At 29.1% G+C, this 26,961-nt stretch overlaps 11 protein-coding genes across 11 annotated transcripts; 6 read left to right on the top strand and 5 right to left on the bottom strand.

Moving 5' to 3' along the window:
* Nucleotides 1-505: 505 nt before the first annotated feature.
* Nucleotides 506-3,307, top strand: cgd4_4410 (2x PHD domain containing protein; the record flags this gene model as incomplete). Its single annotated transcript, XM_625456.1, has 1 exon — nt 506-3,307. The coding sequence occupies one exon, from the start codon at nt 506-508 to the stop codon at nt 3,305-3,307; it is 2,802 nt and encodes a 933-aa protein (XP_625456.1).
* Nucleotides 3,308-3,694: 387 nt separating this feature from the next.
* cgd4_4400 (hypothetical protein) lies at nt 3,695-4,555 on the top strand (the record flags this gene model as incomplete). The annotated part of the gene is made up of 1 exon (XM_625455.1): nt 3,695-4,555. The coding sequence occupies one exon, from the start codon at nt 3,695-3,697 to the stop codon at nt 4,553-4,555; it is 861 nt and encodes a 286-aa protein (XP_625455.1).
* A 1,156-nt stretch (nt 4,556-5,711) lies between these two features.
* On the top strand, nt 5,712-6,296 carry cgd4_4390 (hypothetical protein; the record flags this gene model as incomplete). Its single annotated transcript, XM_625454.1, has 1 exon — nt 5,712-6,296. The coding sequence occupies one exon, from the start codon at nt 5,712-5,714 to the stop codon at nt 6,294-6,296; it is 585 nt and encodes a 194-aa protein (XP_625454.1).
* Nucleotides 6,297-6,391: 95 nt separating this feature from the next.
* cgd4_4380 (hypothetical protein, signal peptide) lies at nt 6,392-7,066 on the bottom strand (the record flags this gene model as incomplete). The annotated part of the gene is made up of 1 exon (XM_625453.1): nt 6,392-7,066. The coding sequence occupies one exon, from the start codon at nt 7,064-7,066 to the stop codon at nt 6,392-6,394; it is 675 nt and encodes a 224-aa protein (XP_625453.1).
* Nucleotides 7,067-7,379: 313 nt separating this feature from the next.
* On the bottom strand, nt 7,380-9,887 carry cgd4_4370 (hypothetical protein; the record flags this gene model as incomplete). The annotated part of the gene is made up of 1 exon (XM_625452.1): nt 7,380-9,887. One exon carries the CDS (start codon nt 9,885-9,887, stop codon nt 7,380-7,382), a length of 2,508 nt encoding a protein of 835 aa, XP_625452.1.
* Nucleotides 9,888-10,513: 626 nt separating this feature from the next.
* Nucleotides 10,514-12,487, top strand: cgd4_4360 (ring finger domain containing protein; the record flags this gene model as incomplete). Its single annotated transcript, XM_625451.1, has 1 exon — nt 10,514-12,487. The coding sequence occupies one exon, from the start codon at nt 10,514-10,516 to the stop codon at nt 12,485-12,487; it is 1,974 nt and encodes a 657-aa protein (XP_625451.1).
* Nucleotides 12,488-12,859: 372 nt separating this feature from the next.
* On the top strand, nt 12,860-15,400 carry cgd4_4350 (hypothetical protein; the record flags this gene model as incomplete). The annotated part of the gene is made up of 1 exon (XM_625450.1): nt 12,860-15,400. One exon carries the CDS (start codon nt 12,860-12,862, stop codon nt 15,398-15,400), a length of 2,541 nt encoding a protein of 846 aa, XP_625450.1.
* A 607-nt stretch (nt 15,401-16,007) lies between these two features.
* Nucleotides 16,008-17,519, bottom strand: cgd4_4340 (diacylglycerol kinase; the record flags this gene model as incomplete). Its single annotated transcript, XM_625449.1, has 1 exon — nt 16,008-17,519. The coding sequence occupies one exon, from the start codon at nt 17,517-17,519 to the stop codon at nt 16,008-16,010; it is 1,512 nt and encodes a 503-aa protein (XP_625449.1).
* A 1,060-nt stretch (nt 17,520-18,579) lies between these two features.
* On the bottom strand, nt 18,580-20,325 carry cgd4_4330 (hypothetical protein; the record flags this gene model as incomplete). The annotated part of the gene is made up of 1 exon (XM_625448.1): nt 18,580-20,325. The coding sequence occupies one exon, from the start codon at nt 20,323-20,325 to the stop codon at nt 18,580-18,582; it is 1,746 nt and encodes a 581-aa protein (XP_625448.1).
* A 1,300-nt stretch (nt 20,326-21,625) lies between these two features.
* cgd4_4320 (ORC/CDC6 like AAA+ ATpase) lies at nt 21,626-24,232 on the top strand (the record flags this gene model as incomplete). The annotated part of the gene is made up of 1 exon (XM_625447.1): nt 21,626-24,232. One exon carries the CDS (start codon nt 21,626-21,628, stop codon nt 24,230-24,232), a length of 2,607 nt encoding a protein of 868 aa, XP_625447.1.
* A 155-nt stretch (nt 24,233-24,387) lies between these two features.
* cgd4_4310 (ring finger domain containing protein) lies at nt 24,388-25,773 on the bottom strand (the record flags this gene model as incomplete). Its single annotated transcript, XM_625446.1, has 1 exon — nt 24,388-25,773. The coding sequence occupies one exon, from the start codon at nt 25,771-25,773 to the stop codon at nt 24,388-24,390; it is 1,386 nt and encodes a 461-aa protein (XP_625446.1).
* Nucleotides 25,774-26,961: the final 1,188 nt, after the last annotated feature.

Raw genomic sequence — 26,961 nt, 5'->3', positions numbered from 1 at the left:
TAATATTTATTAATTAATTACCAGTTCCTTTTAAATAGTATTTGAAACATTAACTTCAATCTAAACTAATAGATACGTCTAATCAAAAATTATAACAGGTTTTCTGATATTTTAGTCCCTAAAAATTAAAAATTCGACTAAATCTGAATTTGTCTGATCCTTTTGTCAATTCCAATTTTTTGACATTTACAAATTCAGTAAGCCAAGTTTTGGCGGGAAAATGCTTTAGCATCCTCAACATGGGAAAGAAAAAAAAAACTAAACAAATTTCAAAGTAAATAAATCTCAAAAACATTAAAGATAAGACGAGGAAAAATCAACCATTCTTATGAGTTAATTAGTGTGGGTGTGTTGTTTAGAATTACAAAGTGGTTTAGCTATAGCAGTATATAAATTAATTTGAAAAGGTTGAAGTATTTATTTATTTTATGGGCTGCATGTAGATGTGTAAGATAATTTTGTTATTACTCGGACTGAAGGATTAAGAATAAGTAAGATTGTTTATATGCTAATGATGGATGACTTTGATGTGATTGACGATGTTTTACTGAATTCAAATGAAATAGAAAGTCTTTTTGAATATGATGTTAACAATGAAGACATTGAAAGGAATAGTATACATGGTGTTGAGAACCAGAATGAAAATATAAATATTAGTCAATCTATTTTAATGTCCCCTGAAAACATTTCTGGAAAGACTCACTCTTCTTTAAGAAGAGTTGTATACAACTGTAGGCAAAATAGTGCCTTAAGGAGTGAAAATTATGGCTTAGAAACCCCAAAAGGTTTAAGTTCAAAAAGAGCAAGTATAAATATAGATGATAAAGAAAGTATTAATCAAACTAAGTCTGAAACTCCTATAGAAAATAATTTATCAGAAGCCAATACCATTGAGTGTGCAATATGCTTAATGACCCTTCAAGATTTATTGAATTGTAAAAATAAAGGAGAGGAGCAAGAAAGTACTGGTGAATCAAATAACAATGATATTAAAGCCTTGAATTATGGAAAAAAGCTTGAAGATAATACTTGTTCTCTTTTAAATGTAGAAACTGCTAATGAAACTCTCTGCAAAGAAAAAAAGGAAGAGTTATTAATAGGAGGATTGAGTGTATGCAAACACATTTTCTGTTTTGTCTGTATTAAGCAATGGTCTGATGTTGCTACTCAGTGCCCCTTATGTAAAAGAGAATTTGATCACATTAATGCTTTTAATGTTATTCCAGGTGAATTGTCTATACCAGTAATGGTTATTCCTGTAGAAATGAAGAAATTGAACTGTAACGAAATGGACGAAGATCCATTTGCTGATTTTGCATGTGAAGTTTGCAGATTAAATGATCATGAAGAAGTATTATTGCTTTGTGACAGGTGTGATAGGGGTTACCATACATATTGTTTGGATCCCCCTTTAGATAGTGTTCCAAGTGGAGAGTGGTTTTGTCCAAGGTGCATAAGAGGTAGAAGAAGGAGAACAAACAATAGAAGAAACAATACAAGCAGAGCAAATAACAGCAACCTAGATACAGATTTTATTGTAGATGATGACCACGATTTCGTTTTAGATTTAGGCTCAGAAGTTAATTTTGAACATAGAATGACAACAAGATCTTCTAGAACTGGTCGTTCAACCAGATCATCAGGTACAAACACAAGATCTACAAGGAGTAATAGTTCTTTAAGATCCAATAGAGAGAGAAGGCCATCAAGTCATAATACCGAGCCAAACCTAACAACAAGAAATTTGTCAATAAGTACAACTACAATTCGAGTAGTTTCAGTAGATAGCGACTCTTCAACATCATCATTGAATGATAACATTGCTCTCTCAGAAAGAAGAAGGATATTAACTTCTAATAGAAATAGTAATCGGAGAAGAGGCAGGTCAAATTTGAATGTAATATTTGAAGAAGCTGAGTCGAGTGAAGGGAGCAGTCCAAATAGAAATAGAGGCAGAACTAATTCAAATGCACAATCAAGTAGGACAAGTAGATCCAGCAGAAGTAGAAGAACAAGGACTGATAGACGCACTCGAAGTGGAGTCTCCAGAAGAGATAATTCAAGGAGTGAAAGATCAGCCACAGGAACTAGTATATTAGAAATGCTCGAGGGTGCTATTAATATATCTTCAGCATTTTCTTCGGAATATGTTGATTTGACTAGATATGCTTTTCACGAAGATTCAGCCTCTAATTCAATTTTTGGCACCTCTAGAAGTAGGAGCAGTTCGGAAATTATAAGATCGAGCAGTAATAACAATAATAACCAAAGGAGAGGTAGAAATAGTAATTTACATGAAAATACTAGAATTAATAACACCGGCAGACAAAGTATCCAAACCAATTTAAATATTTCAAATTATAGAATCCCAAGAGAAACCATTGTTCAAAGAAATAACTTGGACCATAATAATAGCATGAGCTCTGTATTTAGCGGCCCACAATACAGTCAATCATCAGATGACGAAAATAGTATCATTGAAATACTGGAGAATGAAGAACAAAGCCTTCCTAATAATGAATTAAGCTCAAACATAAACAATAATAATTCTCAAAATGTTAATTATAAAGGTAATATTGATTACAATAATTCGGTCAACCTAATTAAAGAGACAGATTTAGTAATTCAATCTTCTCCACTTTTTGACTCTGATGAAAATGCTCCAGACTCAAATTTACCCAAAAATTCTCAAAGTGTCCCCAATACTGGAAAACTACATATATATGGTGATGCAAAAAATGCAACTAACATTGAATCTGGACAGAATTTATATTCTTCAAGCAGTGCCAACGGGGCAGGCTTTAACTCTTCGTCTGATCTTACGTCAAAAATTGGGTTCGTAAGTGGGAATAGTAATAATAGCAGGAGCAGCAGTAGTATTCTTATTAACAGAAAAGATTCTCAAGAATCTCAAAATAAAAACGAATCAAACAAAAGTAATGGACCAATCATTTCACTTAGAGCTTATTATCCTGAAAGGTTTGCAAGCTCAAAGCCGAAATATATACCAGGGAATGACTCATTTAAATTCCGAGATGAAAGTAAGTTATTAAAAGATTCTTCATCATCTTCCTCTTCTTCCTCATCCTCATCATCTTCATCGTCTCTTGCAAATATAATTACTTTGGTAAGAAACCAAATCAGCACTCCAACACAAGTTTGTTCCACAGATTCTAATGGAGCAAAAAAAATTCACATTTTAGGGAAAGAAAACGAAAACAGCTGTGAAGAAGGAAGTGTAAATAGAAGATCCCAAGAGCTTGAAACTGATAAAAATGTTGGCCAGAAAAAGGTTAAGAGGCTTTAGCATAGGCAAAATCTCTTATATTTAATAGAAATTTTTATTCTAAAAAATTATACTGAAAATAGCATTAAGTAAGATGTTGAATAGAAATACCTAATTAGACTTTAAAAAAGAAACTAACTCAAATTATATTATCTTATTAATTTATTATTATTATATAGAAATATTTTAATAATTTATTTATCTACTTAAAATGACCACGTAATTTCCATGAAAATAAAATGTCACACATTAAAATCCAATGATAAAAATAAATAATAATACACACAAAATTTTGGAATAAATTAATATTAAGCTTTGGTAAATAATTTTTCCCTTGAATTTTTTTTACACTAAAGTATATTCTAGGTTTTCAAACTAGAGTAATAGTTTTTTGCAGTTTAATACTATATGAACAATCCAGTAAAAGAAACAAATGACTGGTACTCTCTTCAAGAGAGAGCTTTAAAGTTATCAGATCAGGCATTTAGAAGCTTGGTGGGAGAATATGAAGAGCAGATTAGGAATCTCAAATATGAAATAACTTCTAGAGATAAAAAAATCCAAGATTTAAAAAGCAAGCTTGATATTACAAATAAGCAGCTAAATGCATTAAAAACAGAAAAAAATGAGCTTTGTAACATTTTAGATGCACTAGAGACACAAAATAGAAGTAGAGATAGTAAATTAGAAGAGTTTTATCTAGAAATTTCAGAAATAAAAGGAGAACAAGAATTATCACTTGCTAAATTGGAGAGGTGTCTTGCTAAATATGGAGATGTTTCTTGTTCTAATCATGAATATGGTAAAAAAAGAAACGATGAGTTAAATCATGATAAAGATGACAACAGATCTCTATTATCAGAACAATGTGAAAATGTTGAAATTAAAGAAATCCCACATCTATTAGTTACTGAAGCAATTCATCATCCAAGCAACTTTATTACAATTAATAATAGCGAATTATGCTTCGAAAACTGTACAGAGGATATCGGAGGATTAATTAGTAGTCACCAAAAAACGGGATCTGGAAATTCCCCTCGTAGTGATATAGTTCAATCCTCAGTTAGCAAAAGTGGGGTTTGGAATAGAATTAGCCAAGTACTTCCTAGAGATTCATATTTTTCACTTTTAAATTTCGTTAGGCAGTATCATCTTGGTCTAATGAATGAAGAAGAATTACAAACTGAAATTCAAAATGCACTTCTTTCTAATAATGAAGCTGTCAGAAATGCTTTTACTAAGGATATACTCCATTTATCTTCAAAATGAAGGTTGTTCAATATAATTAATAATGTTACATTATCTTTGTTTTCCACTTTCTTTTCAGCCTTAGAATAAGATTTATCAGAGAAAGCATGGCTTGAGCTGAAGACAAATTATAATTAAGTTGAATATAAGTATTGGCTTCCAAAATTATAAATTTGAATATTGGTATTTCAATTAATTATGAAACAAAACAAGAAGTGACGAAAAGATTAAGTTTGACGATCTATATCAACAAGGATTGACTGAAAATATTGAGTTGCTTCAATTTCTTTGATTGTTATTCTAAAGTTTGAGCTTAATGTTTATTTTGTTATGTTTTCCTTCTGTTTGTTTGTTTCCTAATTTTTCTTAACTGCAAGTACTAACAAAACTAACACAAGCACAAGAACAATCACATTCAAAATTAATATTGTGATAGTTATCATTCTTTAAAATAAATCTTATATTGTGTTTATGACTTATTTAAAAAAAAAAGTTTGATTATAACTTAGTAATTGACATTTAACACTCTAAACAGTGAAAAATAAGTTAATTGCTTGTATCTCTAAATATATCGAGATAAAATACTTAATTATTGCAAATGTTAAAAATTGAGGTACTTAAGCTATTAATTTAAATATTCAAAATTCTCGATTATCGAATTAGGGTCTGATTTTTTAATCTCTCCATTAAATTGCATGCAATAGAGGGAATGAATAAATTATCTGTTGGCGGGAATATTTAGAATTTAATTAGTCCTTTAAACAAAAGTGTAGAGTTATGAGTAGTTTTCCTTAGGAATTGCCAGGGCTTAATGAATGGAAAAAATATTTTGTCCTATATACAATACTAGATTATTGAATAGAATTAAACCTTTACAGAACTACATTTTGTAATTTAATTATACTAATTGTGAATGACTAATTTGCATTAAATAGTATAGAAATGAGTAATAATTCAAGACTTTCATGTAAAGGACTTCTTAGAGAATCACTTTCTAGTAAAAAAAAATATTCCATCATTAGTAACTATCTGCGTGAACAAACTAAGAACAATCAGAAACTCTATTACATGTTTGGAAGAAAAGAATTTATCAAAGAACTTAATCTATTTAATATTCAAAGGATCTACTTGCTATGAACTTCTTGCAGCAGAAAAGAATAATTTAGGAATACAGAACATGTTTGGTAACGATGCTGGGCAGACTTGGGATACACTTTGGGAAACTGCAGTTAAAGTAAGATATAGCAATAATGAACAAATTCTTTGTAAGAAGGAAAGTAATGAGAACTATAGAGACTTCTTCATAAGAAATCAAGAAGATGCAGAGAAGAAGTTTAAAACTCATATATTGAAGAGATCTAAATCTATTGGAGTTTCTAAAGTTAAAAGAGCCACTAATACTGAATTGAACAAAGCAAATAGAAGAACTTTATCACTTCATAGCGGTTCATATTCTAGTAAAAACAATACCTCTTCAAAGCGTAGTATTAATATTTTAGAAAGTACTCCGATATTTAATACGCATAATCCACTATTCAAACCAAAGAACGTAAAGATTACTAGTTTTAATAATAGATCAAACAAATCTAGTAATCCAATTCTAAGAGAATATTTCGAGCAAAAATCCAAAGATAATAGTATTCATAGACTTTATTCTTCAGCAAATTCTAGAATATCTTCAGTTTCTTCATCGTCTGCCAAAGCTGCTACTTCAAGTGTTAAGTTTAATGGAAAGCCTGAAGTTACATATATATTTGATTAGATTTGATAACATTAGATAACATTATTGAATATAATGCTTTATTACTTTAATCATTTATTCTTTTTTTCCATTTATACTTAACATAATATTGAAGATCAGTTTTCTTTCATGGTCTTATTTTCAGATTTTTCTATCTCTTCAAGTATATTAGGGTCAATATTACTTTCAAGCTCTGTAATATAAGAATTGTAAATTAATCTCAATCTTTTAATAACACTAATAAGAGCCATTTGAGATGAAAATATATTACATTCAGTACAAATATTTCTTGAATCAAAGTTTAATATTAATTTTTTAGCATCATTTATATCACCATTTCTTTTGTTAAGTTCTTCTATTCTTTTTAAAACTTCCTTTACTGATTTTTTTGTATTGAATACCATTTCTTTCTCACCTTTGGATTTCATTTCTAATTTAAATTGGCTCGTTTCATTTTTTGTTGATATATTGTATTTTAATAGTTCCGTTCTACATTGATTAAAGCTCTCATCAATTGTAGAAATTTGAGGAATTAAAGTTTCAAGGAAGAAAATATACTCATCCTTTTTGAATTCATCGTCCAATAATTTTTTTACAGTCATTTTTGCAAAATAAGACCAACTATTTAAAGCATCAGTACATTCTAAAAGTGGAGATTCTTGGATATTATCAAGCTTAATGTTAGATTTTGTGTTCTTTCTGATATATTCTTCATTAAATTTAAGTGATTCTATTCCATTTAACAAAAGGATTGAGCTTAAAAATGAAATAATTCGAATTGATATTTTCATATTTTGTTTTTAAATATTAATTTGTATAGTATAAAACAAAGCAAATTTAATTATATTTAGAATTTAAAGATTTTTATTTATGATCTAATACTGGCAAAATCTAGCCTACTAGTGTTTATAACTAAGGTTTTGTTGATCCTTCATATATTTTTACAGGTTTAATAAATAAATTACTTGAAATTTGAAAATTACAAATAACAAATAAACATTATAAAGTGTGGTGTAAAAATTAATAATTAATTTAACTAAAGTAAATATATAAATAATTATTACTTCGTTTACTAATTCCGTTTTTTTTTAGATTAATTTATAATTAAGTATTTCTCCAAATAATGTATTTTCCAGAATTTGAATAAATTTCAGGTTGTTCAAATTGTAGAGCTTTGGGATTAATATTTATAAAACTGGGAGGTATATTAACTCCTCTATAAGTTGTCTCAGTTGAGCATACTGTAAAGTTTAAGAGCGAATAGGGAAAAATAAGCTCAACCAAGTTCGAATAGATTTCCTTCTGAGTAAGTTTTTTAGAATTCTCAGAGAACTTGGCAATTTTAGGATGAAGTTCAATCAACCAAATAGGATCTATTTCTTTAATTGGACAATTTAGAAATGGCTGTATACCGGCCCCAAAAGGATCAGGAGCAGAATATAAAAATTCGTTATATTTATTAGAATTTATTTTCTCAAGGAACTTTTGTGAATAGCTTGGAATTCCTGTTTCAAGGCCAATATTTAGCAAATATGAGTTAATTGCTGGAGAATTAAAAGCTTGCCCTTGAAGTGATGAAAAGTTGTTCCCAGTCCTATTATATTTATTTTCCTTATATATTATTCTAAGCTTAATACTACCATACATTCTTAATTGGATGAATGAAAATTTCTTATTGAGTCCGTTCTTTCCAAGAACTTCTTTGGGGTTGTTGATGGTCCAAATAATGTGTTTCTTGTCATTTGAGATGATTATTTGACCCATACTAGATTTAAGGGTATGACTAAATATCATTACGCTTGGTATATTTTGTTTACTAAAGCTGCTGTTGTTCCCACTATTGTTGATACTTTCCAGGGTTCCTGGTAAGAGTGGGATTGAGACTTGACAAACTTGCATTCCTTTTACAATTGCAGGGTCAAAACAAAGACAATATTCCATTTGGAATGAATGAGTTAAAATAGGTCTAAAGTGACCTTGAGACTGGGTAATTTGTTTGATAGGTTCTTTAGATTCTGGAGAAATAGTAAAATAGCCTTTAATTGGGATATCCAATTCATATGGATACCAATAAGTAAAAATTTTTGAAGAATTGCTTTGAGAGCTATTCCAACTTAATTTGAATCTAGATATAGGAGTAGATGATTCATTTGAAGGCATATAAATCTCGGAATTATGCCTAATAGGAGTAAAGGTTTTTTGGTTTGAATCAAATAATTCATCATTTAATTTAGTGCATGAAATATTATCTTTAACAGAAATGTAGGGTTGAATATAAATTACTTCTTGATCATTCTCATAATTTGATTCTAAAGTCACTTTTTGCCACGGAAGAATGACATTACAGGATATTGAAACAGAATTTGGGAGCTTTCCAAAAAACTCCAGAGCTCCAGAAGTGAAGCTCGCATATGGATCTCCAATTTTCTTAATAAAGTTAGACATAGAGTCTTCTCCTTCTGTTATTGAATCTCCATTTTCAATTTGAGTAATCATTGGATGTTTCTTTGCAAAGCAGCATATTGTTTCAATAAGAGTGAATTTCATTGAGTAGTTTAAAGAAGATTGATCGTTTGAACTTTTCGCTTTAAAAGAAAGTTTCCCAATTCCAATATTTAACATTTCTCCAAAGATTATTTGATTATTTGGAATATTGCTGGGAATTATTGGAATATATTCATCATTCAGGCTCAAAGTTGCATCCATTTCCTGTATTAATTGTTGCTCTTCCTCATTGGACAACTTGCTAATAGAATCTAGATAAAAGCTTCCATGTAGTATTGACTCGTTTTTCTTATTTTCCTGATTCTGTTCATTATTAATAGATTTTAATTTTTCTTGTATCTTTGAGGACTCTATTGAGTTATCTTTAAGTAGGCTTGCCAAATAGTTTGGTATACCTTTGTTTTCTGAAATTGAAATTAAATCTTTTACCTCTTTTTTATCCATCATTGGGCATCCAAATGGCATAAATATTCTCCAAACTTCGAGAATATGACTAACTTCTAGCATTTCTCCTTCCTGGTTTATTCCAAGTAATTCAAATAAGTCCTCAAGTAATTGAATTCCTACCCTAAATTCCACCAACTTTAATGTTAAATTGTCCAAATCATTTATACGATTTCTAGAGCCTTTTTTATAAATTCTTAGGATTTCTGGATCTTCTGAAATACTGGTTTCCAATGAAATTAATATTAAAATAAAATATCCATTACTGTAGGAGTACATAAATGGCCACAAATATTTTCCTTCACTTACATTCATATAGTGAATTAAATTATTTTCTGAAATATTTATTATAGTTTTCTGATCTACTTGATCTTTTTCATTAATAGTTGAAGTTTTCAAATTATCAATGGTAAATACTCCGGATGAACTTTTTTTAAATATACTTGGTAGCTTTGCTGCAGTAAATTCAGCCACATTTTCGCACAATACTCTAAATTTAAACCATTCTAATATATCCTTATCATTAGGAATGTCCACATATTCTTCTTCTAAAAGTTTTTTGACCCTATTTTCAACAGATTTAAACCTTTTACTCAAAATTAATTCAAGTATACCTTCTTTTATTGCATTACCAAAAAGCCATATTCCTCTAATATAAGTCATTTATTTTGTATTATTCATATCAAATATTACATGAAATAAACTGCATTTCTTCTTTAGTAATCAATCTTAATATTTTTATTTTTTGTAATTATTGAATTCAATTTGGACTATTAAGACTCAAGCTTCTAAAATTCAGATATCAATAACTTAAAGACTGAGCTTCCTAAATCTCCCAAGTTGTTATTTATTTTCTAATACAATAATAATTACTATGATTATTTATTTTTGTATTTCAATTACTATTAATTAATTATTACGTGTATTGTGTGGCGGCTGTCAGATAATACTGTGAGTAATAATAAAATGTATGTAAATAAAAACTAATTACTAATATTTTATTATTTTTTAAAATAACATTTAGTTGAAAGCAAAATTAGTGGAAATTAACTCATATTAATGTAAAGAGACTTACCAGACAACCTTAAAGCTATTTTAAGTATTTTTTTAGCACTTTAAAATATATATATTTATTCACATATAATTAAATATCTCAAGTAAATATTTGCTAATAGATTATGGCTATGATCTTGAAGGTTAAAACAAATTTCTAGTTTATGTTATGGTTAGCAATATAGCAAGTTTGATTGGGTTTGAAATTTCTAATTTACTTTTATCCTACCAAGAAGATGAATAGCGACAATATTTTACTAGATAATGAATATATAAATAGGATTTCCAAAAATAGCATTAAAAAAGTACTGAAAAAAGTCAGTGTTAATCATTCAAATACTCATCCAGGGTTTATTGGTATTCTAAATAATTCTTCTAACTGCAATCCTAGCAATAGTTGCAGTGCTAGTAGTTCCAGTAGCAGCAGTATTAGTAATTACAATACAATTAAGAATAATACGAAAACCCTTTATGAAAGCGAATTTAGAAGTAGAAATAATGGTAACAACAGTAATAGCAATATAATTATTGGTGGAAACATTTATTCAGGTATTCACTCAAATGAATCATCTCAAGGTAGGGAATTTTTTGAATCTACTTACAGAGACGATAGCTTAGGGATAGCTAAGGATAATTCCCTTCTTGAAGAGGAGTTGAGAGAGGACTTTGATGAAAAAGAAGATATTAGCCTTATTAAAAGACTGATAAAGAAAGAAGGAAACGAGAAAGAAAACTCACAAGAAGTTAAAAAGCTAAGAATTCCAGATTGTTCAATATGTAGAGAATATTTAACTAGAAACCTAACGGTAATAACAGTATGCGGACATGTATTCCACAAACAATGCATTGATGCTTGGCTATCAAAGTGTGATTCTAACAAGAATTCAAATATAGCTCAGGGTAGATTGAACTATTTATTGAGTGATAACGGAGAGCCAACATGCCCATTATGTAGAGTTCCATGTTCAGTATTTACACTTTGTGATTTAGTAAACATTACAATAGATGAGACTTTGGTTTTAGAGGATTCAGAGGAGAAATTCCAATGCTCTCAAAAAGAAGATATAGTTAATTCTAAAAGTACAGGAGAGTGTATACAGATTGCTTGCAGGTTAAAACAAAAAACATTGACAGATGAATCCGAAGCAAAAACAAAAGAAAATGAAGAATTACGTAAACAGCTTAATGATGAGAAAACAAAGGTATTGGTAAAGATGGACTTGATTGAGAGCTTGGAAAGAAAGAACGAAATTTTACGTGAAGATTTGAACAGGACAACCCATGAGCTTGGAGAAATGAACCAAAAATATTCGGATTTACATCGAAAATATACTTTTCTACAATCAAATAATGCTATTAATAACTTTATGGGAGAAAGGCTTCAAGATGACTTAACAATAAACAGTCAAATAAAGGACGACCAAACCAATATTGAAGTTCTAGAAGATGAAACAAATCAGATATCTAACTTAATAGGATTTAATCCATTTGAAGGTGATAGTTTAGAAAAAAGAGAAGACGCTTTTCAAGCATTAAAAATACTTTCCAATGCATTCATCAAGCTATCAAGTAGGTATGATCAGCTTAAAGAGAAATCTAGCAAATGGAAAGCTAAATGCTATCAACTTAATGATTTAAATACGACTTCGATAAATGAATGCAATTATTTAAAAGAGAAACTTAGAAGCCTGAGCCAAGCATTAAATACTTCAGATACAGGGAAGAAACCTAACTCATCAACGCCAAATTCTTCTAATATTGCGAACCCTACTATAACTCTTAGCGATACAGAAAACAACGAGGAGTCCTTCTCCTATATTTCAAAGCTTATTCAAGACAAAAAAACTGCAAGATCGCTTAATGAAGGTGATAAAAAATCTCAAACTAACCAGGAAAACAGAGCGCACAGCAACTCCTCTATAACCTCGAATTCAAAAACAAATATCAGACGGCCATCTTCTAGGATTCTCCATAGAAACGAATTCGGAAATATGAGTATTGAAGGCAGGCATGGCCTAAACGCAATAAAAGAGAAAGTAAAGGAATCTGAAGAACAAACTTCCAAAAATGAAGAGTCTCCAAACCCAAACTACTCAAATCTAATTAAAAGTAGGAAAAATCAAGTTATGAAAAGAAATATACCAAGAGATTCCCAGTCTATTTCCAGCTTTTTTTATACAAGAAAGCCAAAAATTAAATTGGTTGACTAAATTGCCGCCAAAACTGGCCCCTCAAACATGTATTTGCGCCCATGTAGATCGTTTATAAGTAAATAAGAAAATTCAAGAAGGTTCGGAGGTATTCCAAAAGTAAAGTGCGAAATTAAATGTATACAAAGCACATATATGTGCTTAAGTTCAAAAGGAAGCGTTTACCTAAAGTTTTGATTGGCTAAATATGAAATGTAAATAAATTATTATAGAGTTACATTAACAAGAGATACTTGGAATTTTTTACTTTTAGGTTAATTTATTCTTTTGATCCATTAGAATTCGTGTTAAAAGCTGAGAAATAGAGTTTGCAGAGGAGAAAATAGGAAAGAAAGAGGGAATCTAGGTAACTTTTTTTTTTAACAATTTAAAATGAAGCCTTTTCGTAAAGCATTTGGATTCCTTTCTTTTTTGGATGAGTCTAGAAGAAAATTGAATGAAAAGCATAATGTAAATGACATTTTTAATGAAAATTTAATTAATGGAACTGGAATAGATTCAGAAAAGTTTGATGTACTATCTAAATATATTGAGATCTCTGAAGGTGAGAAAAATGAAAATATTCAAAAAAAATCTCAAAGTCTTCAGACTAAAGAAGTTGTACAAACAAATGAAGAAAGGGTAGATAAGGATCATGTTCTTAATTTTAAAACTTTTAAGATTTCAGTTCCTAATCCTGGAAATAATTGCTTCATTCCAAAAAATATTGAAAATTTTAATTTGGATGGCAATTTAATGGCGACAACAACAACAAGCTGTAATAGTCCTTACTTACCTAAATCACCATATAATCAATCCAGGAAAGACTTTGAAGTGAAGTTAAATTCAACAAACATTACTCCAATTACAACTTCAATAGACTTCCAATCTGATGAACATTCAAAATCCTTGAGTAATCTTTGTGTTACTGAGGAGATCAATTATGAAACTAAAGATGAAGAAATTGATCTTTTGGAATTACTTTTAGAGGATATACTAAAGAATTTTATGAGTAATTTACCATACATTGCATATTCCAAGTTTTTAGAGCTTTCTGAATTCTTATTTGGAATAATTGAAAAAAGAATAGGTATTGGAAACTCTATTATTTTAGAGATGAATCTTATCTTAAATAACAAAACAGGTAATAATGAAACAATTTCAAACAATAGCCAGAACAACAGTACAAATACTCAATCTACATCATCTTTTCATAATACATTAAAGAGTTTAAAGTTTAGTTCAAATAGAAATAATCTAGTAAATAATATTAATGACTCTTCAAAAAACAAATTAATTATAGAGCCAGTTCATTTGAATAGAAATGGAGTCCCAATAAAGTTTTCAAATGGAAGTTCTTCCAACTTAAATAGTTCATCAGGAACAGGAAGCTCAAGAAAATGGAGATATCATTTAAGTAGTAGTTGTAGTAATGGCGGAAATAATATTAGTAATAACTCAAAGTCATCTACATCAGAATTGGCTTCTCAAGTAGGAATTGGATGTAAGAAAGGCAAACTTTTCTTGGAATCATTTTCCCTACTTCCAAAAATATCTGGAGAAAATAAAGAAACTGGTAAAAATCGTGAAAGTGTTTTTTTGGAGAATATGGAAACTTCAAAAACAAATTTAAATTCAAAGCTTATTAGATTAGAAGATTTTCCGTGTATAATATTTTCACAAAACTGTTTCCCAACAAGTAACAATAAATTCTCATCAATTAGTGACCGTAACATTGCATTAGAGTACTTAAAGTTCCCAACAGAAGTCAAGTGTTTAGGTTTAGAGCAGGATTCCAGGCTTTGTGAATTTATCACTAAATTGGTTACTAATCCACAAATCCACAGATTAAGATTTGCATTATATAAGTGCTCAACAAGCTATACAGATTTAGTATTAGCTCTTAAATATAAGAAAAAGCATCTAAATAATAAATGTGAAGAACAGTTTTACCGTAATTTGGACGAAAAATCGATCAAAGCAGAAATTTCAAATTCTGAATGGAATTCACTTGGTGATTCTAACCTGGGGATGTGGTGGACTATGGGTAATGAATCAGAATTTCTAATACTATGTGATAATATCGTAAATACTAATCCAATAAATGTGGTCAGTATTGTAAATGAATGCGATTTACACCTTAAATGGGCTCCATTTGTTACAAGTTCAGAATGTTTGGCATATATTGGATTATATAATCAACTTGTTCGTCATTATTCAAATATGCCTTGGCCTATTGGTCTTTGCCAGTGTTCGTTATATTGTGTAGCTATTGATGTTAGCAGGCAAGAAGAAGAGGACTCTGAGCCCTGCATTATTATTACTGCAGTTTCCCTGCCAGATAAAGCTGATTCAGTTTGTGGAATTAAGGTCAAAGAAGCCCAGTCTAATGCTTCAAAGCTTGATATACTCTCTTTATGTTTTGTCATTCAATCTGTGCCAAACTGTCCATCTCAAACAAGAATTTCATTCCTATCCAAATCAAATATGCCTATTCCAAATTTTGTGCCAAAAGCTGTTCCCTCTTTTATTGCAAAACAAATAGGCAAATCATTCTTTAATAATATTATCAGTATTATTGAAAGATTTAACTCTTCTCCTTTTTATCAGCGTATAAAGTCGGACATAGAATTTTATGAGTTCGTAAAGAAAAGACTTAATATTCTGGAAAGTTCCAAATTTGACTTCATTCAAGATCCTAGTCCAATTAGGAAGAAAAATCAGAAGGAAATTAAACAAAGAGATGAGTTAGATGAATCATATTCAAATAAAGACTTGAAATATTGCTTTCAAAAGAATGGAATTGAAGCTCAACAAACTCAAACTATTAATCGTTATAGCAACTTAAATGATATAAATGAAGATAATTCCTTTAGAAATTTGGGGAATTATTCCGTAGTAAAAACTATGACGAAAATGTTCCCAAGCTTTTAAAAAACAAAAATCAAAGAATAAATAGCTAGTATTAAATTTAATTTATCAATTATTAGCAACTTGTTTCTTAAAAAAAAAGCTCCAATTACTACTTTTACCCCCAAAATTCTCTTAAATTCCTAAGTTTATTTATTTCAATATCCCATCATATTTGCCTATTAAGTAATTATTTTCTTTAATTCCAACTTTTACTATTAAATTGACATGGCGCCAGAACATGCATGTAAATTGATTGATTTATGCCAAAATGGCTTAAAATGTAATATTAATAAATTAATATCGAAGAGTTGAAGTGCGTCAATACTGCCAAAGAGACCAAAATTCAGATTTGTTGTATTACTAAGTATGTTATTACCAGCATTATTAAAGAGAAAAAGGTTTTTAAAAATATTAACAATTAGTAATTAATAGTTATAAATGTCTAATCAAAGTTCAAAAGACGTTATATCTAGGCCTATGACGAAGCCTTAAAGCAAAATAATTAAAAATAAAATATGTACTATTTTAATATTGCATCGTTACAGTGTTACACTGCGCAAGAAATTATAGTACTTTTGTCAATATCTTAAAGCTGTGAAAAAATGCTGTTTAAAAATTCCAAATTAGACTAATTGGATTTGAAATTGTTAAAAAGAGTTGCAGAGTGTAAGGTTCTGTCAGTTTTTCCTTGTAAAACTTTAATCTTACGAGAATGAGAAACGTCAAAGTATAAAGGATGGTAGGCGATTAGAAACTCTCCATCTACTTGGAAGTAAACCTTTCTACCAGTGGCAAGGGAGTTCTTCTGCTTAAAATGAAGTCTAACAGGCCCTTTGTTTTGAAAAACTCTTCTCCCCATACCCTTAATAGCGATCTCGAGTCCAATTGCCACAGCTGAAGGAAACGATACGCATTCAATAATCTCATCGCCCATTTTCTGTTGTTCGAAAAGCATATTTTCAATAGAATCGCGTCTCGATTTAAACTTTATTCCACAGTTCCCTTTACAATACCGCCAAATATCATTCCCAGAGGCAAATGAAGGAATGTTAATGAATATTAAAGAAGCGCAAGGCATTAGAGTTGGCGACGGATTTTCTACGGAGTTCTGATAATGTCCGGTAGACTGGCGGTTATGCTCGGAAATAGAATTTTGAGTATCAACAAACTCATAACCTCCTTTAGAGCATGTGCATGAATTACTCTTAAATTTAGCATTCTGATCAGTCACAAATAACACTTTTTCTGATGAAACAATTAAATCAGAATCTTCCTTGTTACAAGTTGTATTTACTGTGCATTTATCAATTATATCGTATACAGGAGTTGTATGACGGAATGTATTCTTAACTCCTTCAAGCGCATATCTCATTTTGTTCAGGACTGCGTTCTTGGTTCGATATCTGTCAAATCCTATACCAATTCTTGATTCTACTCCTACACTGAAGTAGTTGGACATTCTAAAAGTCAATTCAGTAGCAATAGTGTTGGATCCTCTATCAATACCTCTAGAGAATTCATGATTACTTTGTCTTGCATTTGCTCTACCCTGCTTATTAACAACTTTTTTCTTTCTAGAATAAGAATCAACTTTATAAAAACAACCATAGCTATCCACTACAGCTTTAACTGACCAAATATCATGTTCAATTATGTCTGCATTAATCCAATCGCTAATTAGTTGTCTAAATCTGTGTAATCCATTATCAAATGGATTATCCAAAATTGTCATCCAATTTAGTGCTCTTGAAAAGTCATTCCCCGTTCCGAAAGGTATTACACCTATAACTAATTTGTCGAAATCAACACTGGTCTTTTCTAATTCATCTACACACCACATAACTGTACCATCTCCACCGGCTGCAATAATGTATAAAGGAATTGAATTGTCACCCATACTATTTGCGGTCTCCTTCACTTTCAGAAAACCCTCTTTTTTTCCCGTCTCCCCTTGCCGAATATCATATATATGCACACTTGCAGAAACGGGATTGGAAATCCTGAACATATCCATCCCAGATTTTGTGAAGACTGATGCTTTATTGCCTCCAGAAGTTGGATTTACGAACAAAAAAATTGTGTATGTGATTGAAGATCCACTTCTAAAGCTGGAACCTGGTGATAAATCGATCGAACCCATCTTTTAACCATTAATTCAAGTTTATAAAAATCAATTGCTTGTGGGTTGTGTTAGAAACACAACATTTGTGTGTTCCTATTAACAGGAAATATATTTATGTATATATATATATATATATATATATATATATATATATATAAATATATTATGTTTATATATATTTCTGTAAATTATTTACTGAATTTATTCTTTTAATTTATTACGTAATTGGATCTTACTAAGGGCGCCAACGTTAGCTTTAAATTATTATTAAGACATTAATTGAATATTAAATAATTGCAATATAATGAAACAAGTGGTTTTTGAGGGGGATCGTATCAATCCGTTTTTTTTTTTGCATAATAGTATTTATAATTAATCATTAAGATAATGAAATAAATTACTGTAGTTAATTTGAAGCATTATTTCTAAATCACATTAATTCATAAATCTAAATTTTCTTGAAAACTCAATACCCTTAACATTTATTATCAATTTGTGGGTAAACTTAATGAATTCACAAAGCTTCTATTGAAACGTAAATAACAACTAAATATCTCAATACCAATTGTTTAATACAATTTACATTTGTGTGTACTTTAATATTTTGAATTACACGTAATAGAAACAAATTTTTTTCCTACTATAGTTTTTTTCATATAATGAATGTTATTAAATGTAGGAATCGTGAAAATTAGATTATTTTTAGCTTAAAGGTTAAATTAGAATATTTATAATTGTAGCTTCTGAGAGAAATTATTTGATTGTTCAAATTAGGTTTTTACATAACTGTTCTGAAACAATCCCTTTAATACTATCATGTTAATATTATTAATTTTTATATATTAATTATTTAAAAAAACAGTTTAGGAAAGAAACAAATACAATTTTTTAAAAAAGAAAAAAAGAGAATAAATCAAACTTTTTATGAACTATAATTAGGCTAAATATTAATTATAAAAATATCAATAAGATGATTAAACCATTAATATTAAAATTCTGTATATGCGATTTTATGTATTAATAATTAATACAAGAGCAATGAAATTAGGCTTGAAGTTAAATGACAAAAAAAATTGTTTTAATTAATATATTCATTATTCGGAACTTGATTCAAATTACCAACATTATCTTTATTAAAAGCAGCAGATTCTTGTTCAACAGTATTAATAGATATTTGGCATTTTTGCTTTAAAGATGAAAGCTCCTCATCAAGTTGCTTGATAATAGATTTACATTGATGATATCTAAGTGCCATATCATGCAAGCATGTAGACAATAATTTAAGTTCCATTTGAGTTCTTTTCTCAATCTCTTTTTTAGCAGAAAGGTGAAGTTCAGCTTCTTGTTCTCTAATCATGATTTGCTGCTTTAAGGTATTGATTGTAGCAAAATCACTTCCTGAAGCTCCATCAGCATGAGTTGACTCATCTCCACTATTTGTTTTCAACCCTTGTGATTCTAATAATTGTATGCGTTTTTGTTCGCTTAAAAGTAGTTGCTTTTGCATATTTAATTGTTCTGTCAAAATTGAAAGTTGAGTAATATAAAAGCTTTCTGTTCCAGGTGTAGGAAATGATTCAGCTTCTCCTAAGTTAATGTCAACCTTCCCTGCAATAGACACTCCATTTTCATCTAAAAGCTTAACTAAAACTTTAACTTGGTCTTGCTTAATTTTAAGCTCTTTTTGAAGCTTTTCATATTGTTGTTTAACTTTAGTTAATTGTTCATTTAATTCATCCTTTTCATTTTCATTTTTCTCAAGCTCTTCTTCTAAATCAGAAATTCGGTCTTTAAGTAACTGTGATGATTTCTTATTTCCTTCAGAATCTCCTCCATCTCCTCCTCCACCACCACCACCATTTTCTTCTAATTCCTCTAATTGCTTGATTAGCTTCTCATTCTGTCTTTTTAAGTCCAAAAGGCTATCTACTTTTTCTTTAAGCTTTTTAATTTGTTGTTCTAATCCTTCGACTTTTCCAGCTTCTGTCTTATATAAATCAATTTCAGATTGAAGGTCCTTAATATCTCCTTTTAATTTAGTTTCTAATTCTTTTTTTTCTTTTATTAGTTGTGTTTTTTCATTTTGCAGATTCCATACTTCATTTTCAAGCTTTTCAGTCTCTTCAATTGCAGACTTTGGTTTTGCTGAGGCTTTTTTTAATGCATCCTCTGCTGTTTGTCTGGCTTTTTGCTCAGATTTAAGTTGTCTTTCCAAAGTTTCTATTCTTCTCTCCAATTCATCAGCATGAGCCAAACTTATTCCTACTTGTCCTCCTCCCAAAACGGATCGATCACCAACCTCTTCCTCTGGTTCTTCCTCTTCTTCTTCCTCAGCAAATTCTCCAGTAACTTGAATCATATGTTGCAACTCTATTTGGGCATCTTCACTTAAGATCATCATATTACTAATGACATCCTCATTATACTCACTTTCTACTGCAAATACTATAACAAATCCACATACTCTGCATATTTCACATAAAATATCATCTTGCACCTTACCTTTTTTTTCAATTGCAGAAGCAATCAAATCATAATCTAAAGCGTCAATTTCATCACAAAATCTACCGTCCATATAGTCATTGATACTGTCCATTAAGAAATGTAGCCCTTTCGCTATTTCTTTATTATGTTCTTCTGTTAAAGAATAGTCGGCAAAAAACATTGGAGATAATTCCTGAATAAATAATATTAAATTGCTTGGGGTTAATACATCAAAAACATCATTACAAACAACACCATCACTTTCCATTATTTTAAATGTCTTAAACCACTCGAAGCAACATTTCAAAGTCTTTTGTGGATTCTTAATTTTTGTTCCCATTTTATATTCCTGTTTATTTTTGCTTAAAATAATCGGTTTACTTTGTTTACTTTATATTTTTCTTAATATTTTATTAATCCTTTTTTTAATTATAAAAAATACAGATATTGCATGATAAAAATAAAGCCAATTCTATGAATGCACCCAGCTTATTAAAAATAGTTCAAATTTCTCTATCTTTCAAAGTTAAGAATACGCAGAAAAATGCAACTCAATTTTAACCAGCTTCATATATTCTTATATATTTAATTTATTTCTCAGACACTTTTCCTTCTGTTTTTGTATACTCACTTTCTTATCAATTCTCTTATTCAAAATTAATCGTGTCTTTAATATCAGTTTTGCAACAATTCTTGTGCTGACGATCCTTATAATTAAAATTCTTAATTCATATATAAATATATAAATTTATACATATATATGTATATATATATTCGTATATCCGTATATTACATTTATCTTTTTTGTTTTCTATTTATCATCTCTTATTCCCCATGTGTATTTTTCCTGTGCAAATAATGCACCAATACACACTCGGCGGGCACATTTCCCGCCTTTTGCTTTATAACTTTAACCGAAAATATTAGTAAAATGGCAATAATTGTGGGATATTAAGGAAGCAAAAATATCTGTATAAGAATAATTAAAACAAGCAAGTTCAATAGACCTATAATTATCTAAATTCATGCATTTATTTTTATTTTTAAGGTACATACAAATATTGTAAAGAATAGAATTTTTGGTAATTATTCCCGTTTTTAAAATGAATTTAGTTAATTTCTTCTTCATTTATGTAGAAAATTTATTTATAAATCTTCAAAGTGAAAAAATCATAAATTAATTATTTTTTATATATTATTATTCTATGAGAAGAGTAGGCCTAATTTAAAAAATTATTATTATTAATATTACTATATATTTCTTGAAGCTTAAAAAGTACAAGTTGACATTTTGTAATGTTTCCCCACTTTTCGCCCCTCTTTAGTAACTATTTTTTTTCTGAAAATAATAATTAAAAAAAAACAAATAATAATTAATATTTTGTTAAGTTATAAAGAAAAGTGGAGATTATTTTAATATAAATTCATCTTAAACAGTTCTACCAGAGTACTTGATATTTTTTCTAAGAACAAATTTGTGATATTTTAACTTATGTTATTGATTTAAACAAAAATATAGTAATTGAGTAAAAAGTATTTAAAAAAAGTAAGAATATATTAGATTAGATGGATTATTTTCAATAACTATACAAAGTTTGATTGATTAGGGGAAAAAATCTAGTGAGATTTTGTCAAGAAAAATGGCTATAGTAGATAGAAGAATTACAAGCTTTGAACTTAGGCAGAGCACGGGGTCTAAGCTCCAATCCTCAAAATTGGTGGAAAGCAAGAGTATTTTGAAAAGAGGAAGAAGAAAAAATGAAAAAAGGTACTTCTTTAATATTGAATATCTAACCATTTCTTATGGTTTGGCAACAGATAATTATTCAAAGTATTCAAATGGAAAAAAAAGAAAAGTTGAAAAAGATATGGAAGTATTTGAAATAAAGAATAAGAGAGGACGTAAAGGGAAGAATGTTAAATTAGAGAGTTTTGAAATTTCAAATCATTTGGATAAATTTGAGGGAAATACTGAAATGATGAAATCTCCAATAGTAACTTCCCAAGGATATCACTTATATACACATCTTATAATAGAAAGCAAAGAAGAAAAAGATGTGTTCACTATTGGAGACCACGTAATGGTTTGTTTATCAAATGGAGATGAAAGACCAGCACAAATTACGGCTTTTCTATATGATCCTGAAGAAGATTTACAAGGGGTGGAGTTAAGATGGTTTTACTCTGAACACGACTTGCTTGATTTAGGTAAAATTATTGATAAATCTAAATTGCCAGATAATTTGTTCACATTTGAAGAAGAGTTCCTTGAAAGCGATAAATGTGAAGTTTTAGAAGCTAGTGTAATTAAAAGGATGATTCGTATTTGGAATATCAAAAAAGATTATTTGAAATGGACTAAAGATTGTTTGGAAATATATTCTGGCCCTCAGAAATGTGATCCAGAAACTCTTCACAAAGGAGAAGAAAGTTTTGTCTCTTGTAAATATCATGATGAGAGATTAATTGAGTACATAAAGGAGTTTAATGATGATCTTCCTTCTTATTCTGTAGAAGTTTCTGATAACTATTTAGCATTGTATCTTGTTTTAACTGATACTGGTACAATAGTCCCAATTAGTGAAAGAAGAAATTTATCATATTTACTTTCAAGATGTAGTAGTTACTATGGATATTATACAAATTATATGGCTTTAAAGCAACTCTCAATGAGTTCTGGATCAAATAGAACACAATTAAGTGGCGATTCTCTTGATGGAATACAAGGAACTACTGGAAGCAAAGAAATATCAGATTTACATTGGTCAAAACGTCCAAAAAAAGTTCTACCTTGTAGAGAAAAGGAGCATGAAGAAATCACACTTGTACTTAAAACTTCCATTTTAAATGAAGGAGGTGGAGTTTTATTTATTGCAGGTTTGCCAGGTACTGGTAAAACTGCAACAGTATTAAATACATTGGATATGCTTGAGACAGAAATGAATTTGAGTAATAAAAATCAAAGTAAAATTTCTGTTTGTTATATTAATGCTCTTCATTTAAGTAGTCCTGATCATTTTTACAGAACTTTTCTTCAAAAACTTAATGGAGCTAATACATGGGCTCCAAATAAAGAAGCATGTTATACATCTTTAGACAAGTATTTAAAGGCTAAAGGGAGCCCAATTACTATTCTTGTTATTGATGAAATTGACTGGCTTCAAAAAAATGGAACTTCACATTCTACTATGGAAGGATCTAACAATTCTTTACTCTATACTTTAATTGATTGGCCATTCCAAAAAAATACAAAGTTAATCATAATAGCAATTGCTAATACAATGGATCTTCCTGAAAGACTTATACCAAGATGTACATCCAGATGTGGTTATGCAAGAGTCAATTTTACTCCATTTTCTGTTGAAGATATGATCACTATTTTAAATGATAGAGTTAAGTATTTTTCTCCTGGCTTACCTGATATTAATATTGAAACTTGCGATAAAAATGATCAAGGAAGAAGGTTAAGTCCTAGAATTAGAAATAAAAACAAAAATAAGAATATTGAAACTTTACAAGAAGATCTTGAGTCCGTATTTTGTCATAAAGCTGTTGAGTTCTGTGCTAGGAGAATTGCTCAACAATCTTCTGATGTTAGGAGAGCACTCCAAGTCCTTCATAGAGCTTGGGAAATTTGTAAACAAGAATTTGAGCAAGCCAAAAATTCCAAAATAGATAAAAGTAACAAATCTAACAAGAAGCTTCAAGTTCAAATTCCACATGTACAAGCTGCATGTAGAGAAGTTTTATTAAATAATGTATCAATTAATTTAGTTGAAACTCTTCCTTTGTCATATAAAGTATTTTTGGCCTCATTAATTTTGGAGCTTGAATTCAAACATAAAATGGAACTTGAAGAGAAAGATGATGGGACTGTAGGCTTTGATGATGAAATTGAATTATCTTATTCTGATAATTCAGCTTATGAGAATTCTGTTTCTTTATTAAAGATTGAAAAAAGAATGCTTACAATTCTATCATTAGTAGGGTATTCATATATAGAATATTTGGATACAGTATCTATTAAGATTATTATTCGGAAGTTAGTATCATCAAGAATTATTCAAACATTTAAAGGAGCTTTAATTTCTCCGAATTGTAGTAAATTCGAGCAAAACAAAGAAATTTATTATGAGACTATAAATATATTTGGTTCAGATATTTGGATATCGCTCTTAATTGATGCTTTGACTTTGAAGAACTTTCTTGTGAAGAATATACCTTTCAAAATTAAAGGTTTTGAGTAAAGGCTTGATGATTCCCTAATTTAAAAGAAAATACTAACAAAAGAATGAATTGAATAATTAATTAAAATAAATTACACTTATCTAATTAGTTTAACCTAATCGAATTAATTATATATCTAACTTATTCTATTTCTCTCTTTTTTTTTTGCTTTGATCTAATAATTAAAATGAGCCAATAAATCATCCTTGCAAATAGGACATACTGTTCCTCTTTCAAACCAAGAAGTAATACAATTTCTGCAGAAACAATGAGTACATGGAAGCCATAGAATTTCTTGCTGGTCCTTAAACTCATCCAAACAAATTAAACACATTTTCTTATCATCATCCAAATTCTGAGATCTTGATAAATCAAATTTTGATACTGGTAATGCATTTTGAATATTGATAGGCACCCCAGAAACATCTTCTTCTTGATTTTGAGAAATTCTATCTCTAAGCCTATTTAATACTCTTGTTATATTACCATCATTATGCATTTCTTCATCTTCATGATATTGATCATATTCTTGGCCATGATTTTGTTCATGTTCATCCTCAGAATCTTCAGGATCATTACTTTCTTCCATAATGATTTCCTCTTGAGTAATAATTAGTGATCTATTTCTAATATCTGCATTTCTTCTGGATATAATATCGGAAATTTCATCATCATCAACCTGAATAATTTCAATGACATCATTATCTTGATCATCATAATCTTCCTCTTCTTCATGTTCTTCAGTAGCCAATAGATTATCACGAAAATGATTATGGACATCTTGCATAGATACGAATCTTGGTCTGTTACTAAATCTATGATTAATGTGGCCATTTCTACTACAATCTATTACAGACCCACCATATCTTGTATTTCTAGATTGAAAATTATTACCAGTAGAATTTTCTCTTTGAGTATGTCTTCTTTGCATTCTATATGATAAATTATCAAAAAGTTGATCAATTTCAGCTCCATTCCTCTGAATCTGCTCATAAATTGATTGACTTCTATGAATTCTTTCAGCTAATTGATTATGTTCCCTTTCTACAATATCAAACTGCTCCATAATTCTATCAGCAAAACTTCTACTTCTATTCAAAAAGCTACTATTATTCTCAATTGCTTCATTAGAACTATTTCTAGATAATGAAGCAAAGCCAATATCTAAATTTGGACTGCTCATAGACATTGACCTATTAAATGCCCTTATGTCATTTTCATGACTATTATAATAGGACGTATTTCTATTATTTGAGTCAAACCCAAAAAACCGACTTTCTGGACCTCTTATACTCTCTCTATTTAATCTTTCTACCATAGAGTTCCTAATTCTATTAAAATCGTTAGATTCATTCACTGATCTTACTCTTGATTCACGTACTAATCCTCCAAATATACTGCCTGTTATATCCCTCAATGGAGTATATGGTCTTGATAAATTCTCAAAACTTCCATGTTGTCTCGTATCAGGATAACCAGATAGGCATGTTTGATATTCTCTAACTAATATATGATTTGTCTCATCTCCTCTCTGTCTAGAAACATATAAATTAGACTCCATTTAATTTCTTCTTTTCTTTTACTCTGCTCTTTACTCTAAACCTATCAAATCTATACCAATTCCCTCAGTAATCTAAATCCACCAATTTCAACCCTTTTAATAAATCTTATTCTCTATTTGCTTTTTATTATTTTTTCTTTGTATTCCTTAAATCTTTTTATTTTTTTTTCCAACTCGGCCATTAATTATATTAGATAAATCATTTGGCGCCTAAATGGAGGGTACCCAATAATATTAATGCAAAATTAAAGATTTAATCGAGGGGAAGTAGGAGATTTAAAAAACTTTAAATTTCAAAAAGGAGCAGATAAAAATTCTTTCTGATTTTCTAAATTAAGTAAATATCAATATTGATAACTCTAACTTTAAACATTAGTGTATCTACGTATAGATATATTTAAATTAATCAAAATATAGCTATAAATAAACTCACATGTTACAGTATTTTCCTGGAAACAATTAAAAATGGAAGATATTGAGAATACTAGCAATTTTTATTTTTATTATATACGGATTGGATTTGAATTCCCACAAAACTTTTTCTAAATAAAGTTTTATAACGTCTTAGTATATTAAATTCTGGAATAGAAAATTCCGGTAAATAGGTAAATGAGGGAAAATTAAGGACTAATTAATAATTTATTAAAAAATAATAAAAAGTAACTCAAAAAAAAGTGAACTTTCTTATTTTAGTAAAATCTTTCGAATATTTAATTAAGAAAAGATAACAAGAGGTCAAAATACGTAATATTCTATTATTTGTTTGAATATATTGCTTAATCCAAGCGTTTGTATTAATAGCAAGTATAGTATGAACCTATATCTTTTTCATTAATTAATGCTATAATGAGTAATCAAATTAGAGATTTTTGTGATATTGCAATCTTAAAGGCTTCCTATGGAATAAATATTGGCCAAACAATCTTTGTAAGAGTAAGTTAACCAATTTTTTTTCCTAAAACATTAAAATTCTGTATTTAAATATCACTTTTAAAGTGGATAATAGGTACCGAATTTTGTGATCATGATAATTCTAAAGAATTATTAGAAAAAGAGGAAATTGTGTGGTGGCCAGGGAGAATATTAATGACAGAAAATGAGGAAAGGGATTCAAAAGGTAGAAGAGTTTATATGGTAAGTTAAGTTAATATATTTGATAAGTCAATTCAAGTCAAGTCTTTGGTTTGA

The sequence above is a fragment of the Cryptosporidium parvum genome, chromosome 4 (assembly GCF_000165345.1).
Source record: "Cryptosporidium parvum Iowa II chromosome 4, whole genome shotgun sequence".
Lineage (NCBI taxonomy): Eukaryota > Apicomplexa > Conoidasida > Eucoccidiorida > Cryptosporidiidae > Cryptosporidium > Cryptosporidium parvum.
Note: the sequence above shows the minus strand (reverse complement) of the source record. Positions and strands in the feature narration are given on the sequence as shown.